Source organism: Laetiporus sulphureus (assembly GCF_001632365.1).
Source record: "Laetiporus sulphureus 93-53 unplaced genomic scaffold LAESUscaffold_41, whole genome shotgun sequence".
Lineage (NCBI taxonomy): Eukaryota > Fungi > Basidiomycota > Agaricomycetes > Polyporales > Laetiporaceae > Laetiporus > Laetiporus sulphureus.
In genome coordinates, this window is record NW_024468550.1 from 309373 (window position 1) to 325371 (window position 15999).

General features: G+C 51.0%; 4 protein-coding genes across 4 annotated transcripts; 2 read left to right on the plus strand and 2 right to left on the minus strand.

The window, feature by feature from the left end:
• The first annotated feature begins 7700 nt into the window (after positions 1–7700).
• On the plus strand, positions 7701–10666 carry LAESUDRAFT_729349 (uncharacterized protein). Its single transcript, XM_040909620.1, has 7 exons — positions 7701–8431; positions 8741–8842; positions 8903–9114; positions 9172–9207; positions 9320–9761; positions 9818–9941; positions 9994–10666. Exons 1-7 carry the CDS (start codon positions 8081–8083, stop codon positions 10566–10568), a joined length of 1842 nt encoding a protein of 613 aa, XP_040761062.1. The 5' UTR covers positions 7701–8080; the 3' UTR covers positions 10569–10666.
• Positions 10667–11048: 382 nt separating this feature from the next.
• Positions 11049–12689, minus strand: LAESUDRAFT_684146 (3-deoxy-7-phosphoheptulonate synthase). Its single transcript, XM_040905845.1, has 7 exons — positions 12561–12689; positions 12260–12508; positions 11860–12147; positions 11700–11804; positions 11520–11649; positions 11231–11463; positions 11049–11177 (listed from the first exon to the last, which is right to left on the minus strand). The coding sequence occupies exons 1-7, from the start codon at positions 12645–12647 to the stop codon at positions 11097–11099; spliced, it is 1173 nt and encodes a 390-aa protein (XP_040761063.1). The 5' UTR covers positions 12648–12689; the 3' UTR covers positions 11049–11096.
• Positions 12690–12855: 166 nt separating this feature from the next.
• LAESUDRAFT_729351 (uncharacterized protein) lies at positions 12856–14321 on the plus strand. Its single transcript, XM_040909621.1, has 4 exons — positions 12856–13272; positions 13389–13481; positions 13536–13879; positions 13954–14321. The coding sequence occupies exons 1-4, from the start codon at positions 12939–12941 to the stop codon at positions 14197–14199; spliced, it is 1017 nt and encodes a 338-aa protein (XP_040761064.1). The 5' UTR covers positions 12856–12938; the 3' UTR covers positions 14200–14321.
• On the minus strand, positions 14147–15836 carry LAESUDRAFT_684152 (uncharacterized protein; the record flags this gene model as incomplete). Its single annotated transcript, XM_040905846.1, has 7 exons — positions 14147–14522; positions 14586–15384; positions 15440–15447; positions 15516–15584; positions 15632–15643; positions 15700–15720; positions 15771–15836. 7 exons carry the CDS (start codon positions 15834–15836, stop codon positions 14469–14471), a joined length of 1029 nt encoding a protein of 342 aa, XP_040761065.1. The 3' UTR covers positions 14147–14468.
• Between the last annotated feature and the right edge of the window lie 163 nt (positions 15837–15999).

Here is a 15999-nt window from a genome sequence, read left to right on the forward strand (position 1 = left end):
TACATATTGTTTAACCATTCCTGGCCACCAATAATTCTGAGTGATGAGCTCCAATGTCTTAAACCTGCCTGGGTGTCTGGCTGGTAAAGTGTCATGGTGGAGCTTTATTAGGTCAAGACGTAGCTGTTGATATTTGGGGACATAAACATTTTCGTGATGGAGCAGCAGTCTGTGCTCAAAGTTTCATTCTGCGAGGTTTTTCCCAAATTCACACTGTCCTGTAGTCAAAAGCGCACAATAATCCTTGATCATCATGTCATCTGTGAGTGCCTTCTTGATTCTTTCCAGTAGTTGAGCATCATCAACTTCAGATGTGTGAGCAGGTCGAATCACATTGATAGCGAAAAATTCAGATTTTAACAGCATTTGGTTCGAATTGTCGCTGTCTACCCCCCTCTCATGGTCTGGTCTCCTGGACAAAGGATCAGCACATAACATTGTCTTTTCAGGTCAGTGACTAAGTATAAAAATTGAAACGTGTGAGGAACAATGACCAATGTGCTTGATGCCAGGATAACTTCTGTGCCTGGCGGAAGTATGTAAGGTTGAGATGGTCTGACCAAATACCAATGGGTTCCGGGTGTCCTTTTAGATAGTGCCGATACTCCTCAAGTGCCCGAATAATTGCAAGCATCTCTTTGTCATAAATCTCGTAGTTTCTCTCATGTTCGTTGAGTGACTTTGAGTAGTATGCGACTGGATGCCATAGCTTGTCTTCTCCCAGTTGTTCGAGTACTGCATTAGTTGCGTAGTCTGAAGAATCAGTCTCCAGATGGTATGGTGCAGTGTCGTTGGGGAGCTATAGGATTGGGGCTGAGGTGAATGCCATTTTGAGTGCACTGAAGGCTTGGTCTTGCTCTTCCTTCCATTGCCAGGGCACGTCCTTACAGGTGAGAAGCATTAAAGGTCTTGTGAGTTTCGCAAAGTCCTTTATAAATCACCTGTAGAAATTCGTGAATCCTAAAAAGGCCTGTACTTGTTTGACCTTAGTAGGTGCTGGCCAGCCAAGGATGCCTTCGACTTTAGCAGGGTCTATCTGTACTGAGTTCTTGCTGATAATCATGCTAAGATATTCAATTGAGGACTGTTCAAAGAAGCATTTCTCCGATTTGGCATATAAGTCATTGTCCCAGAGGTGCTCTAGTACTGCTTTTACTAGTTGTCGGTGTTCTTGGAGACCATCCGTAAAAATGATGATGTTGTCTAAGTAGACTACCACCTTTCCAGTGCGAATTAAGTCTTCGAGGACTGTATTCATCATAGTTTGAAAGGTGCTAGGAGCGTTGCAGAAACCGAAGTATATTACGATTGGTTTAAAGAGGCCACGATGCATGATGAAGGTGGCTTTTTCTTCGTCTCCCTCCCTAATCCTTATGTTGTTGAAACCCCATCTCAAGTCAAGCTTTGTAAATATACTAGCGTGTGAGAGCCTGTCAATGAGGTCCGAAATGCATGGGATTGGGAACTTGTTTTTCTTTGTTACTGCGTTGAGGTTTCTGTAGTCTTGTACTAGCCTCAGTGATCTGTCTTTCTTTTTGACGGGTGCTGCTGTTGGATGCCTTGATCCCTTAATGTATCCTTTGGCTAACTCTTGGTCTATCTATGTGTCAAGCAAATTCCTTTTCTGTAGGTTCATAGAATATAGCTTTGCCGGGCATGATAACGATGCCTCTGGAACAAGTTCAATTGGATGATCGCAGGGCTTTCTTGTGGGCATTCGTTCTGACTGCTTCTTAGAGAACACATTGCCATACTCATGGAAGTGTTTGGGGACATAGGCTGACCAGTAGTCTTTGTCCTGTTCTTCATTTTGCAGTGTTCTATCCTGAACCCTCTTGGTGTCAAGACCCATAATGAGCGATGCTATAGCTTGTGCATCAGGGTCTTCTGATAATGACACCTATTTAATGAAGCTATCCATGTTGTTCCAATTGTCACCTAACTCCTGAAAACTGATGAACTCCATTAAGTCTTCGATGTGGGGGATGTTCATGTCTTCCAGGTCCTCCTCCTGGACTGCTACCTGTGAGGGTGTGCATCTGTGTGGGCATCGGGTGAATTCAACTGTGAGTTTTCCCAATCTACTTCAGGATTGTGCTCCTTGAGAAAACTCATGCCTAGTATAATGTCTTTGTGGCCTATATCGGTAACCAGAAGACTTTGTCTGCTTGTGTGGTTTCTGACAGTTATACTGAGAAGAACCCTTTTTTTAATAGTTTCACCCTTGTTGTGAGATGCATCTGCATTATAAACCCTGATCTCCTCCTCTAGTGAGATCGTAGCAAGATTCAACCGATTAACCAGCCATGGGTTGATGTAACAAGAATATGCTCCTGAATCGAGGAGCGCCTCAGTCTGGACTTCCCTTACTCCCTGTTTGAGGTGAACAGGTAAATTGATGGCATGTTTTGATGAACCAGTTGATGCAATATAGAGAAAACTCGATACTGGTACATGTGAGAGCAAGTAGGTACTGTTACAATGCCTATGAGAACTCTGACCAGACCTCAGAGAACCCGCTGAAGAAAATCCTCATCATTTTCCACCTCCGTGATCCTAGCTGCTTCAACAGTTGATTCTGGTTCTGCCTCTTTACCCTTTGTGTCGTAGCTGGCAATGAAAGCTTGGACTGCTTCTTCTCTCACTTTGCCATTGTCGGAACTGCTTGATGCTGCTGGTGTTGATATAGCCCTTGTTGCTTGGCCCCGCTTTGGCATTTCGAATTTGCCTTTGTACTTGGGGTCTGAGCAGCACTGCTTGAATATGAAGGGGTGTTTCCTGCAACATACACAAAGCTTCTTTTTCAGCCATCCTTTCTGTTCCTTGGTAAGTTGGGACACTCGGTCCACAATCATGGCATTGGGGTCCTTTGGGGCTCATGGTGTTGATGACATTGCCATTGTTCCACGTTATCCTGCCTTGTCAGCTCTGAACTTGGACTCAAGTTGGAGGCATAGGTCGAGATACTCCAGCCATGTGGTCAGGTTGGTGATACCTAGGCTGCCTTGTGTCACCATTGCTTGATGCACGTCCTTGTCATGGTGTTCAGCAATGTAGCCAATGAGTGCAGTGTGCCCTAAGTTGGTCTTAGTGGCCCATTGGTGGAACTTCTCTGTGGAGACCATCGTGGGGTAGGTCTTTGTGCAGATCTCCTTCAAGTGCTGTTGCGTGTCCTTGTCCGGGTCGAGGGTCCTGTAGTTTACTTTGAGAATGTTGATGAAGTCTTCCAAAGTGCTGAGTGATTGCCGTGCTGCTGCCTTGGTTGCGTATTCTGATATGTAGGTGAATGTGCCACCTTCCAAGTGCAGTAGTGCCATGGTAATCTTTCGCTCATCATCGTTGATCTCATTCCACCGCATCCAGATGCCAAGTTGTTGGAGCCAGTCCTCCAGACTTCCTTTGCCCAAGTAGTGTGGAGGCTCAGCTATCTTGATGTGCAGTTTGTGTGATTGGACCATGCCAGAGGTGTGATCTTGCACCATTGAGATGCCGCTTGCTTTGAGTGAAGCTACCTCATGCTGTAACTTGATGTTTTCAGCTTTTATCTTTATCATCTCTTTCTCTATGTCTATCATAGCCCCCTGGGTTCCTGTGACTTCATCGTTGAGTATGACCATGTGTGTGTCTTGAGCCTTAATTCTGTCTGAGAGTTTCTCATTCTCGGACTTGAGTACTGCCTCTTTGAGTCATCACTCAGTTTGAGCAAATGCGATGGAGGCCTCAAGAATTCTCTTGTGCTTGTACAATTTGTCACCGAGTACATTGTATATTTTCTTGAGCTCGTTGTCGACCATTGACTTCATGACGATGATCACCCATTTGTGAATGTTATCAGGTATTTCGCCAGGTGCAAACTGTCTGATGGCATCTTCAAGATGTCTATATTCATGTCTGTCATATGACCATGTGGGAGGTATGTATGCAGGGAGGAGTGATGGGGTCAGGGATGATGGTCCTCTGAGTTGTGATGCAGAGTCTTCTGGGGTAAGCTCTGGTGATGCCTGTCTGGAAGCACGAGGTGTGCTTCCATCGTGTGCTGTCTCAATGTTTGGTCGGAGTACGTCCACCATTCTCTGTGCAAATGTGGACATGTGTGCGTGACCAGTCTCTGACATTGTGTGATAGTATAACTAGTACAAGAAATTGAAGTATCTCTTTTCTGCGATCTTGGCTAGTGTCTCGAAAATCTCGTCCAACCTTTCCTGCTTCCCAATTTGCTTGAAGCTAATACTGCCTATCTCTAGGCAGGCCATGTTGACTACCTGCTTCTCAATGAAGGTATATTCATGAGTTTCTGTATAGAGGTCTGCGCAGACCTTTTCTAACTCTGATGATATGAGCTGTACCCTGCCTCTTTTATCCTTGTTGAGTTGTTCTCAGAAGGCTCCTATTAAAGGTTGGAGCCTGAAGCAAGTAGTAGATACTTGCTTCTTAAGGGTTTCGATGTGTAGAGTCCATCTGACTCTGGATGGGAGAGGGCGTATGGGGCGTGCAACTGTGTCTTTCTTGATGAAGTTAAGAAGTGGTCATATTGGCTGTGGGGTGACAATGACTGGGGGAATGGCATTGGATGTGATTAGTTTTAGAGGTGGTGCTGGCTTGCGACCACCAGTGGTAAGACATCCTCATCTGGGCTTGTAGTGTTTGAGCAGAGGGGTGTGACTTCAAGGTCGATGGATGATGCTGTGCCATATGATGTGTGTGGTGTCAACTACCCTGGCTGCTGCGCGCTGCCGATCTGTGGAGGATGTGCCTAGGAATGCAAGTATGAGGAGCCTTCCATGCTCCTTGTTGGTTTCTTGATGCTTGTAGTGGACATTGAGATCGATACGAGGGGTGGCTTGCACTTTGCTGCCTTGAGCTGCTCAGTGTCTTGCTGAGGCTCACGTCTGGTAGAGATCAGATTGGAATGTATGTCAAAAAAGCCACGTGCTATGGCTGAAACTGCTTGTGCTGAAATATGTGGCTGTTTGTGTTAGACACTAAGCAGGGGTGCAAAAATTGTCAGATTATTTCTAATGTCACAGCACTGCTGGACAAGAGATCAAAAAGACTAAAAAGAAACAGTCATGTGGAACGTGCCACCCTGATCTCCCTGATCCCCAAAGTGGCTTGAGAGCCTAACACTTACTAGCTGGGTAGCAAGCATATGGAAGGGTGAAAGATATATGTATGATGGAGCTGGTAGGCTCAGTGGATGCTACAGTGGTAGACGAGGAGAAACAATCTGAGGTTTTGTCCTCTACATGCTGGTTTTATATACGTGTACAGATGCTGACTACTACGATACATGCTATTGGCTATCTATGTACCTAAGCAACTAAACCATACACAGTACAATAAGTGGGAAGATCTATCCGTAAGTAGAACAATAGGTGAGAAGATCTTTCTTTATCTGTAACAATGGTGAGACGATCCATCCTATCGTGGTAACGGCTATACCTTGAGCTGATTGCCTAGATGATCCCAAACAGTAGTCCTTGTTCCCTTTGTTCCCAAATGGGTGCCTCTATTGTATCCTGGAATAGACAGGTCTGACCATATCATCCACGAGCCTGAACCATAACATGTGATGTGGACTATCACCTGATCTCTACATGTCATGTCTGTGGCTGAGTGGTGTGAGATATTGGTGAAACACGTGATCTGTGGTGTGAGAAAAGTTACGTGCAGACTTTGTGATGAAAATCTGTGACACATCCTCTCTGCATGCCAAGATCGTAAAGGTCACCTCTGCACTGCTTGAGCTCATCTTTGACATCATTTCCTTTTCACAGTCACAGCAGGAGACATATGACATCCTCACACTGGGAGGAACTCTCTTGCTCATGCTGCAGCTGAAGATTGAGAACAAGTCAGAGAAGCAGAAGCATGTGGTAAAGATCTTTGCATCAGGTATGTGTGTGAGGAGATTGGGTTAATGTGTCGAGCTTACTGAAGGTGCTTCTCAGTCTGCTGAAAGAAGGTGCCATCAAGGCACATTCTCATCGTGAGTGCATGATTGATGATCACTGATCATGTGTGCAGCCTAATCACATTGAGCTCATGCCTGGAGGATTGGGTGCCATTGCAGAGGTATTGATGTGCCTTATCAATATCATCTGAACCTATAAGTTTCTAGGTACACGATGGTCGCACCAGTCAGGACATCTTATGTGTCGAAGCTCATTAAACGAAACACACTACATAGATGAAGTTCATCAAGTCCTTCACATGGGAGGATCAATGGATCAAGCACCTTGATGATATGGGTATGTGCACCGATTCTGATGTCTGTGATGCCTTTCTTTGTGTATGTGATCCAGGAAAATGTGTTGATGGTTGAGATCACGTTCACGGTGAGTAGTCCACTGTAGAATGGGATGGATAGAATGTGTGCTGATGGGAGGCAGGTAGGCTATTGCACTGTTCAATATGATTAGGTAAGGGACTACAATTTAGTGGCTGCTCGATGCTTAATTTTCTTTCGCATTTAAAGGTCCTTTGAATGTTATTCCAGCATAGATCGTGCAAATTCTGCAGGTGTGGTGGCATAAGTTCATATATTGTAATTTCTCACTGGCATTTCAGGTAGGCATGACAATAAACTGAATTATGACTTACCTCGATGAAGAAGAGGTTGACTGACAGGTGTCTACCCTCAAGTGCATGCATGCAGCCCTTCATTGGTGTGGAAGAAGGCCTAGGCATTGTCAATGAAATGTTTAAGTGGGTCGAGGTCCTAGTCACTCTGTGTCCACATGCTTTTGGCCATGCTTTATTACATTCACTTATCAGACAGTAGTTTTAACAGCAATTTGTATCAATATTATAATATTTTGACGTTCCTACAAAACAATGGGTCTGATAATGAATAATCTTTCTGGACAATCGTTCATCGGCCCTGTCTGATGTCCATCTGAGGCCACAACTGATTGCTCTGACAAATAATTGTTAACTGTGCTATCTGTAGTTTTTCTACTTCATGGTGACAGAAAGGCTGATCAACTCACCGATGGGTGGCCGATCTGGGATGGTGGGTTTAGTTAGAGGTTACTGATCTGAACGAACAATATGTCATCTGAAAGATTTGACAGTCAGTCGCAGATTATGCACGTTGGAGATAGTTCATACCAGATGGGGCTCCGGACTTTTTGCTGATGGCAGGGTGGACAGTGACAAGAACCACATGATACCTTTGAATGACAGTGCAGTGTGAAAAGTTTGCCATTTTAGGCCATCTACATGACAATTTTAAGGGCTCATGTGGCAAATCTCGTGCACTTAGAAAAAGTTGTTGGCTCACTCTAAATTTTCTTCCCTGATTCAAAGTTTAAATCATATTGTTCGTTGTGGTCCCTCATACAACTGTTGTCTCAAAAGTGCAGATCATCATGATTTGAGCTCTATTGCCCATTTCTCGGGTGCAGACTAATAAGTTCAGAAAATGCCATTGTTCATATGGCTAGCAGTTCAGGCTGGTATCAGTTTCATCTTTCATAGTAGTGTACTTGTCTGTAACAGAAGCCAAAGTCATGCTGTTTTATGTAATAGATAAGACCAAGGTATGCCGCTGATGCCTAAGTTTATAGCTGGCTTTAAGGGCATTTGATATAACATGTAAGAAGTACCTGTACAATGTTCACACTGATCTATACATACTCCACTGTCTGCTAGACGAAGAAGACAAGCATGCTTATCGAGTGGCGGGGAGGACCGTGTTGTCGGAGAGGAGATGCCTGATGGGGAGGCGCGCAATTAAAACGAAAGAAGAATGATTGCGACGGATAGGGAGGGAGAAGGCGGGATTGAATGAGGGCGTGGCTTCTCTCATACGAGGCGACGATCCCCCATCGTTCATGTCCTCTCGTCGCACAAGTCAGGAATCCGCGTGTCGCTTTCAGCTGGCGCCCTTCCGCCAACCCTCTTCAACGCCCGCCATGCGCTCCTCCTCGACATCGTTGTTTTCCCCTCCTCTTTATCCCCCGCCTTTCCTCCCACCCCCCGTACGGCATCCACGCCGTGTGCGCGCTGTGGCACCTTCCATTACGCACTCGTGCCACCGCTGCCGATTGTGTTGCACGTTCCTTGTCTAGAGGCCATGTTGCGCGATCTACCTTATATTCAGCGAGCGGCCGACGTCCCTTTGTGGCCGCAGATCGAGGACCCGGGACTGAGTGATCTGTTGGCCGCTGGCCGCCATGTGCGCTACCCCGACGCGCCATCGACGATGCCGCACAAACTCGTCCGCACAAGTAAAAGAAATGCTGACGCTGCCGTCGATCTGAGCGAATGCGCGCCGGGTGGTCGCGGACTTGGCGGGGAGGTGCGGCATTTCATTTTCGCCCCAGGCGATCGATGTTCAAAAGTCGCGTCGCAGTCGGGGATCGTGCACCCCGTCGCGTTTGCGGTCGAGCCTGCTCTCTTCTCATCCTCTTTGTCGCGCCAAAAGGTGGGTTTCGTATTCTTTTGTCACGCCTGCGGGCACGCCACTGCCCGCGAAAATGTTCGCCGGCCATTCCAGGATGTGCATATGCCCGAACGGGGATGTGCGCAAAACGTTCAGGCACAGCATCCAAGAACGTGACCCGATCCCTGAACGCTCCCCGCCGGTACACCGTCCTCGAATTGCGCCTCAGTTCTCTTCGGCGCTTCCTCCGGCTCAGGGGCCCAGCCTCGTTTCTTGTACATACTCCTAATCTGTCCTTTGACTTCCTTTCTACCTCCATCTCGTACTCTACGCTGACTCTAATTTTCAAAGACCTCTGCAAGGCCACTCTGCACCGATTCACACGCCCACTCATTCTCCTGCAGCTACCCTGAGCTCCCTGCCAGTTCCCGGCGTCTGCCACTCGAGTACCCGGTACGCTTGATAGTTTCTCTCGTTATGTGGCACCGCATTCAATTTTCTGGAACCCCCCAGTGGGCCGCACACCCCTTGCTCGCGGAGTACTTCTGCACGCCTTCTACCGCCTCTCCGGAGTTCTACCCTCTGTCTACGCACTTCCACACTCGTGATTCGCCAATGCGTGAGCTGAGCGTGCCTGAAACCGTGCTAGATAGTGTTGCGGGGCCCTACACCATCTCCAGCAACCCACCGAACCCCAAAACCAGCTTCCGGGTTGGAGATTGGATGTGAGTGCAATGATACTATCATACACGCGACTCTCAGATCCCCGAACCCTCTTGCAGTTGCACAGTAACCAACTGCGCCGCGCATAACTTCGGGTAAGTCCTTCAAACTAGGTTGTCATTTCGGCGCGCACGATTGCTGATTTCTGTGGCGCCACTTGTCATTCAACTATCTCGCACGGCTCCTTCGGTGTCCTTCCACTATTAGACGGAACTCGACGTGCATTGGCTGTGGCCGCCACCGTAACGAAGACCCTCAAGGCATAATGCAGCCGCCCAGTCCATCCTACGTGGGCCCATCCGCCAACCGCTTTTCCCCGCGATTCGCCTCGTTTTCGCAGGCTCAGGCCCACTACGACGCTTTTGCTGTCCAGCAGCCGCTTCATCCTTCTCTGCAACGTTCGCGTACGCACAGTTCACCGGGCTCGCTAGCGTCGCGCCTGCCTTCCGTACAACAAGCGCCCATGGCGGGTCAGCGGTCTTGCAGCCCGTATCCGTTGCTCACGCCCTCTGGTCGGGCGTTGAGCATCGGCGGACGCGTGCAAAACGTCTCAGGCGATCCGATGACGCCATGCATCATGTATTGGCCGGACAATGAGCCCCTACCGGAGCAGGGGCAGATCCGCCCCCTGGGGTCGAGCGTGATATCAGTAAGCCGTGCTCATGAGCCTCTCTGTTGCGCCGCTGACATCTCATTGTCCTGTAGTACCCACCCATCATCAATACTGGCAACAAGGGTGCGGCAGAAAAGCAGCCCGGCGACTGGATCTGCCAGAAGTGTCACTACCTCAACTGGCGCCGCAGGAAGGTCTGCCAGACGTGCTATCCGTGTGCGTAATTTTTCATAAATTATGCATGTTCCCCTCCTAATGTTGGCGGCAGATGCGGAGGGAAATGGCGACTCCATTTCAGCCACCGTTCAGGCAGAACGGATTGCGCTACTCGAAAACGTGCTCGCGACGCAGGTGAGCCGCGTGACGAAGCAGGAGAGCACGCCGCTGCCTGAGGCCACACGCGTGCTGCTTCCCGCCTCGGAGCGCATGGCATATCGCTCGCCTGTGTCGCCCTTCTCGCCTCCCTCGCCTTGGGCGCCTCATCCGCAACGCTCGGCGTCACTCGGCTTGCAGGCGCATCCAAGCCCGATATACCAGACGGACGGCAATCCGGCCACGGCGACTCTGTTGCCGTCGTTCCTGCATGAGATCGTGCAGTCGCCATCCCTGTCGCCGTCGACGTCGACTTCATCCGCGGAGCTCTCGCTGGAGGAGTATGACGAGGCCGTGCTGCGCGGGTACGCGCGCGCGGAGCGCCCGCGTGCAGAGAAGCTGCGCGGCACCAGCGGATCGTCGTCGTCGTTTGCGCTGCCCGGGAACAGTATTTGGAAAATGGATGGCGAGGAGACGAAGACGCTGTCAACGTCCGGCGCGGCGATCGTCCCGCCCGCCAAGAAGTTCTGATGGATCCAACCTGCACTAGCAAAGGATTGGGCGGTAAGTCGGACCGCTACTCGACGATAGTACGTAGAGGTCCACGCTGACTTACATGTGCAGTGGCTTCGTTCAAGGTTGAAAATGTTGCAGCTGGTGCCTGCCCTCCATTTCTCTTGTTGTTTTCTTAATCGGTGTAAACTCGTAAATCAGGATAGAACCGGCGGAAGGCGCGGGAACGAGGACACTGTATCGATGGAAATCTCTTGACATCTATGTATTGCGTTATTTACAGGAACTCTACCTTAGTCTACAGGCTACGTTTCGAGGGAGGATCTGCTACTAGCTACATCGCCCGCGCGACGTGACATCGAGCTAATAGAAAGGACGTTCGTCTCATGCTGATCCACGCGGGTTCGTTTGGAGTGGAGTACATTTGGGTGATGCCTCGAGGCGGCATCCATCACACATGTTCCGCAATGGGCATTATTACAAGCAAAGCTACAAAATGGGAGCGACCGCTACCGGTTACGACAATACAGGATCTAGTGCAGACGTCTACGCATTCATCACGCGCTGGAAGGCAGCGGGCTTCTTGAGCTCCGCCTCGATGTAGCGTAGCCGCCGCTGGCGCACGGCCTGAAAAATCGGATGAGCACCGCTCCCTCAGATGGCATCTGACGTGCACTCACCTCATTGAGCTTGTCGAGCATCTGCACAGTGGTTGCCCAGTCGACGCAGGCATCGGTGATGGACACGCCGTGCTTGAGGCCGGACGGTCCTTCGGGGGGGACGTCCTGGCGACCAGCGTTGATGTGCGACTCGACCATCACGCCAGTGATGTTCTTCTCTCCCGCGTTGAGTTGCTTGCAGATGTCGTCGATGACCTTGGCCTGATTCTCGTGGTTCTTTTGCGAGTTGCCGTCTAGATATGCATATTGAGTTGCCCATCTGCGAATGTGGATGTAGTGGAACACTCACGACTGCAGTCAATCATGATGGATGGGTGATGGTGTGGGCGGGCTTTCTCGATGGCCGAGGCGGCGGACTTTACGTGCTCCGCGGTGTAGTTCGGGCCGCTAGTGCCTCCACGCAGGATTACGTGCACGTCCTGTCCAATCATTGAGTACGGCGCATGGCAGAAAGAGAGGGGTACTCTACCTGGTTTCCGCGTGTCTTGACGATGGCAGCCAAGCCCTGCTCCGTGACACCCATGAACGCGTGCGGGTTCGAACTCGCGCGCATCGCATCGACCGCGACGGTGACCTGCCAGCTCGCGGGTCAGAGACCGACGGCTCTTGTCAATAGTGAAATCACCTACACTGCCGTCAGTGCCATTCTTGAAGCCAATTGGGAAGGAAACGCCGGATGCAAGCTCGCGATGCAACTGCGATTCGGTCGTCCGTGCTCCAATTGCTCCCCAGGAGCTCAGATCAGCGATGTACTGCGGCGAGATGGTGTCCAGCAACTCAGACCCGACAGGCACACCCAGGTGCGTCAGATCGCACAGAAGTTGCCGCGCAAGCCTCAGGCCCTTGTTGATTTTGAATGACCCGTCAATGTCCGGGTCATTTATCAGCCCCTTCCAGCCAACCGTTGTCCGTGGTTTCTGCGGGCAAGTCAGTTACCGCTCAGTCGGTCAAGTTGTTTGGGAATGCATTTACTTCGCTGTCGAGGCCGCCGTCGATGAGTGCGAGAGGGAGGAAGCATAGAAAGAAGACGCACAAATACGCCCGCATGATGATGAGCAGGTTGTTCCACTCTGGGATTTTCGACTTGAGCAGCCTCGCGTACTCGAGGGCTTGTTCAGGCGAGTGTATCGAACATGGCCCCACAACGACCAGCACTCGGTCATCCTGTCCAGCAAGGATCCGTGCAGCGTTGTAGCGTGCCAAGGCGATCGTTTTTTGTGATTCAGCACTGGACTGAATCTCATGCCGCAGCAGAGCCGGCTGAACTAGAGGGTCATACTGCACATAACATGAGACGTATGAACAAGATGCATACAGCGAAAACACGCACACCGATGACTCGACGGTCCTGAATGTATCTCTCAATTTTCTCCGTGTCGTCCGGGACGGGAGTAACAACGTTGTCGTTCTTGAACATATCGTCAGTGGCACAGGGAATCTCGTTAGAACTGATGGGCGGTGTAGAAGTGGGTGATTGCTGGAAAGACGAGGGGCCGGCCTGGTCTCTGTTTTATACGGCGTCCAGAGGGTGAGAGAAAAGAAAAAAATGGAGGCAGAGTCGGGGTCGAGTCACTGCCGCTTCACTGCATGGACAGATCTGTCCGAGCGAGCGCGGAGCGCGGTGCATCCCTGCCTTTTCCTCTGTGCCACAATCTTGCCGCCGTCGTTCCCGTCTGCGCACGTACAACAGTCTCATCTTAACTGAATTATGAACACGATCAAGGTCTCCTTATCGCCTTCTCCCGGGTTTTGCGTCAAGTCCATCGCGCTCAAGGCGGCTGTATGCAAACTCACTCCTCCCCTCCGGGAACCCTCCTCCAAACTAGATGGTCCTTCTGCCGTTTCTGCCACTATCTCCATCCCGAAGGGCGTAAAAATATTTGTGAACATCGCCTGGGACCGCAACGTGCCCCCTCCACCAGAGGGTTCGGAGGATGCCATTCAGAGGGCAATGACCGGGGAGGACGAGCCGGGCGAACATAACGAGAAGGGATGGTTCGTTCCCCTTGTGGTATCTGACCCGCGTGAAGACCGCGACAAAGGTAAGCACGCCTTCGCATCTCATCGTGATGTCCACTTTCCTCTCCCAGCGCACGCGGCGGTGCCCTCGCGTTGCGATGCGGAGCGATCTGTTGACACCCACCAACACCGTCTGCAGCGGGCAAACTTTCCGTTGTGTTTGACTGTCTGTTCCACTCCTCGCTCAAATCTCGCGCTCTGAAGGATCCCGAGTTCAAGACATTTCTGATCGGTACGAGCGCCGCGTCCTTCGCACCTCAGTCGCCGTCTGACTCCCTTATGGTAGAGCTTGCGTTTCAACGCATAGAGGCTCAATACGCCTTCGCGCTCTCCCGACAGGTCGGGACGCCCAACATCAAATTCAAGGGCGAGCTGCATCCCCGCATCGCCTTAATACCGGCGGTGCTCTTCCCTGAGGGTCATCCCGCGCGTAGCACTACCCCGCCCCGCACGCAATCGCGCCCAAAACTCATCGAAGAGCTCGATGCTACTGTAGTAAAGTCTACAGATGAGCATCTTGCGGGCCCGAGTGCGTCATCTCCTGTATCCACCGAAGCGCGGGCGATCCCAGAGTTATCATGGGCGAAAGAAGCAGACACTGTCAAAATTGTCCTGCAGGTCCCCGACCTAGTGGGTCTTCCTTTTACTCCTTCCCTCACTCGCCTCTCACCTCGGGTGACTGATCCTGGTGTTCTTGCATTCAGACGCGTTCCCATGTTCCCGCTGCAACGCTCGACCTCGAGCCCCGGCGGCTGATGCTGGACGCACCTCCTCTGTATGCTCTTGACTTGAACCTTGATCTCTCCGATGCGCAGATCAGCGACGCTGCCAAGCTCTCCGATGCATCTGCCGCGCAGGCGCTGACACTTAAGCGTCAGCGAGACCTCGACGTCGACAATGCCCGAGCCGAGTGGAGAGTTGGCGAGGGCAGATTGGTCATCTACGCGTGAGTTGTTGTCGCTGTGAGTGTTTCCAGGCAGTGTACGTTCCGTAGTTATAGTAAGTGTACCGTACATGGATTAACGTATCATGAAGCAAACATAGCGTGGGTAATGAAATCATTCGAGTCCGAAAATAAGAGCCTCTAGTCATAGGAGAGAAGCTTTACAGGTCCGACGGAAGTTTTACAAGGTGTTACATCTGTCAACATAATGGATAAAGATAGCAATCAAAACAGACCCGCGTCGCAGACGCGTGGAATGGGAGAAGAGCAGCACCATTATGCGCCGGCTTTGCCCAATAATGCATAGCCGCTCCCTTGAGGCCCATAGAGCTAGAGATACGGGACGATCACCTAGTCAGCAAAACTCTCACCGAAAACTGTCCTCATCCTCACCTTGCTGTAACAGCGATTGCAGAACGGGTTTCCGTCCCGCTCGTTCAGTCTAGTCGAGTCGAGGAGGGTATTGCACTCCGTGCACCTGAGGCAGCCCTTGTGATAAGTCTTCCCAATTGCCTTGATCTGCTCCGCAAAGTACACCGCCTGCCCGCACTTGGGACACCGCGGGGTCCCTCCCCACTGCCTCCCCGTTGCCGCAGGTGATACCGGAATGCTGCTCGCACCGCTCAGGGCAGCCCCGTACCGCGTGCCCGTGTGCGTCGGCAGGGGAACATTCATCCGGGATCCCACGTCGGGGTACTCTGGCGCGCCGGCGTCGAAGACGGACTGACTGGTGCTGACGGAGATGGTGCTGAAGCGGTTGCGAATAGGGCTGAGGGGTACGGTCCGTGGGAAGCCCGTCGAGCTGCGGCCAGTATGTGTAGCGGTCGAGCCAAAGTCATCGTTCTGCACAACGAGCTGCTCCTTGACCTCTTCTTCCTCCCGCTGCTCATCATTTGGTCCCTCATTTGTACCATCTCGTACGGGACTCCATGCGCGAGCAGGCCGCATTCGCGGCGAATAAGACGACATAGCCGAAGTAGGCGTGTCTAAAGACCCGCCGTGCCGCCGAGGTGGCAAGGAAGGCGGCCTGTCCATATGCAACGGCGGGGATCCAGTTCGAGTAGGTAGGACCGCGATGCGACGGGTGGGGGATGTCGTGGGGGACGAAGGCGAGAGGAATACCTCGTCGCGGTTCGGCAAGTTAGCGAGCCTGAGATCTTGCATAGCAAACAGCTTGACATGACAGTTCTTGCTGCATTATATATGTGAATCATTGGGATCAATCGTGAAACACATTGAATGCGCACCAGTAAGGCTACGCAACGCGAGTTGCGCATGAACTGTGCATGAGCATGACGTAACGGAACTGACTCAGGCACCCACCTCCTCGTCGTGTTCTAACAGACTGTAAGAGTCCAATCGCTTGCCGCAAGAGGTGCACGTCAAACATGGCTTGAAGAGGGTGAGCAACGGCGATTCAAATGTATTGATTAGACTACCTTATGGTATATCTGCACGAGTAACGTTAGCATGACTGCGGTGGCTGCAGATTCGGCCATCATCCTACCTTGCGACCTGGTCCCATAGTCTGAACGCTACAAGTCAAGCACGGCTACATTGTGAATGTTAACCACATACCTGTTCCGCGGCATAGACCACTTTGCCGCATCTTGCGCAGAGGGGAGTACCGCCGAATGAGGGCATGGTGCAGGGTAGCAGCTTCAGCGCTTATCCGACGCACCACGGAAGTCCTATTGAATACACGTGACTTCGGTCCCATGCCGTCCGGGTGGCGGTGACGGCCGGAGATTACCGGATTCTCCCACGGGTTGTCCGGAGTTACAAATTTAATGAGGACCACTTTTTT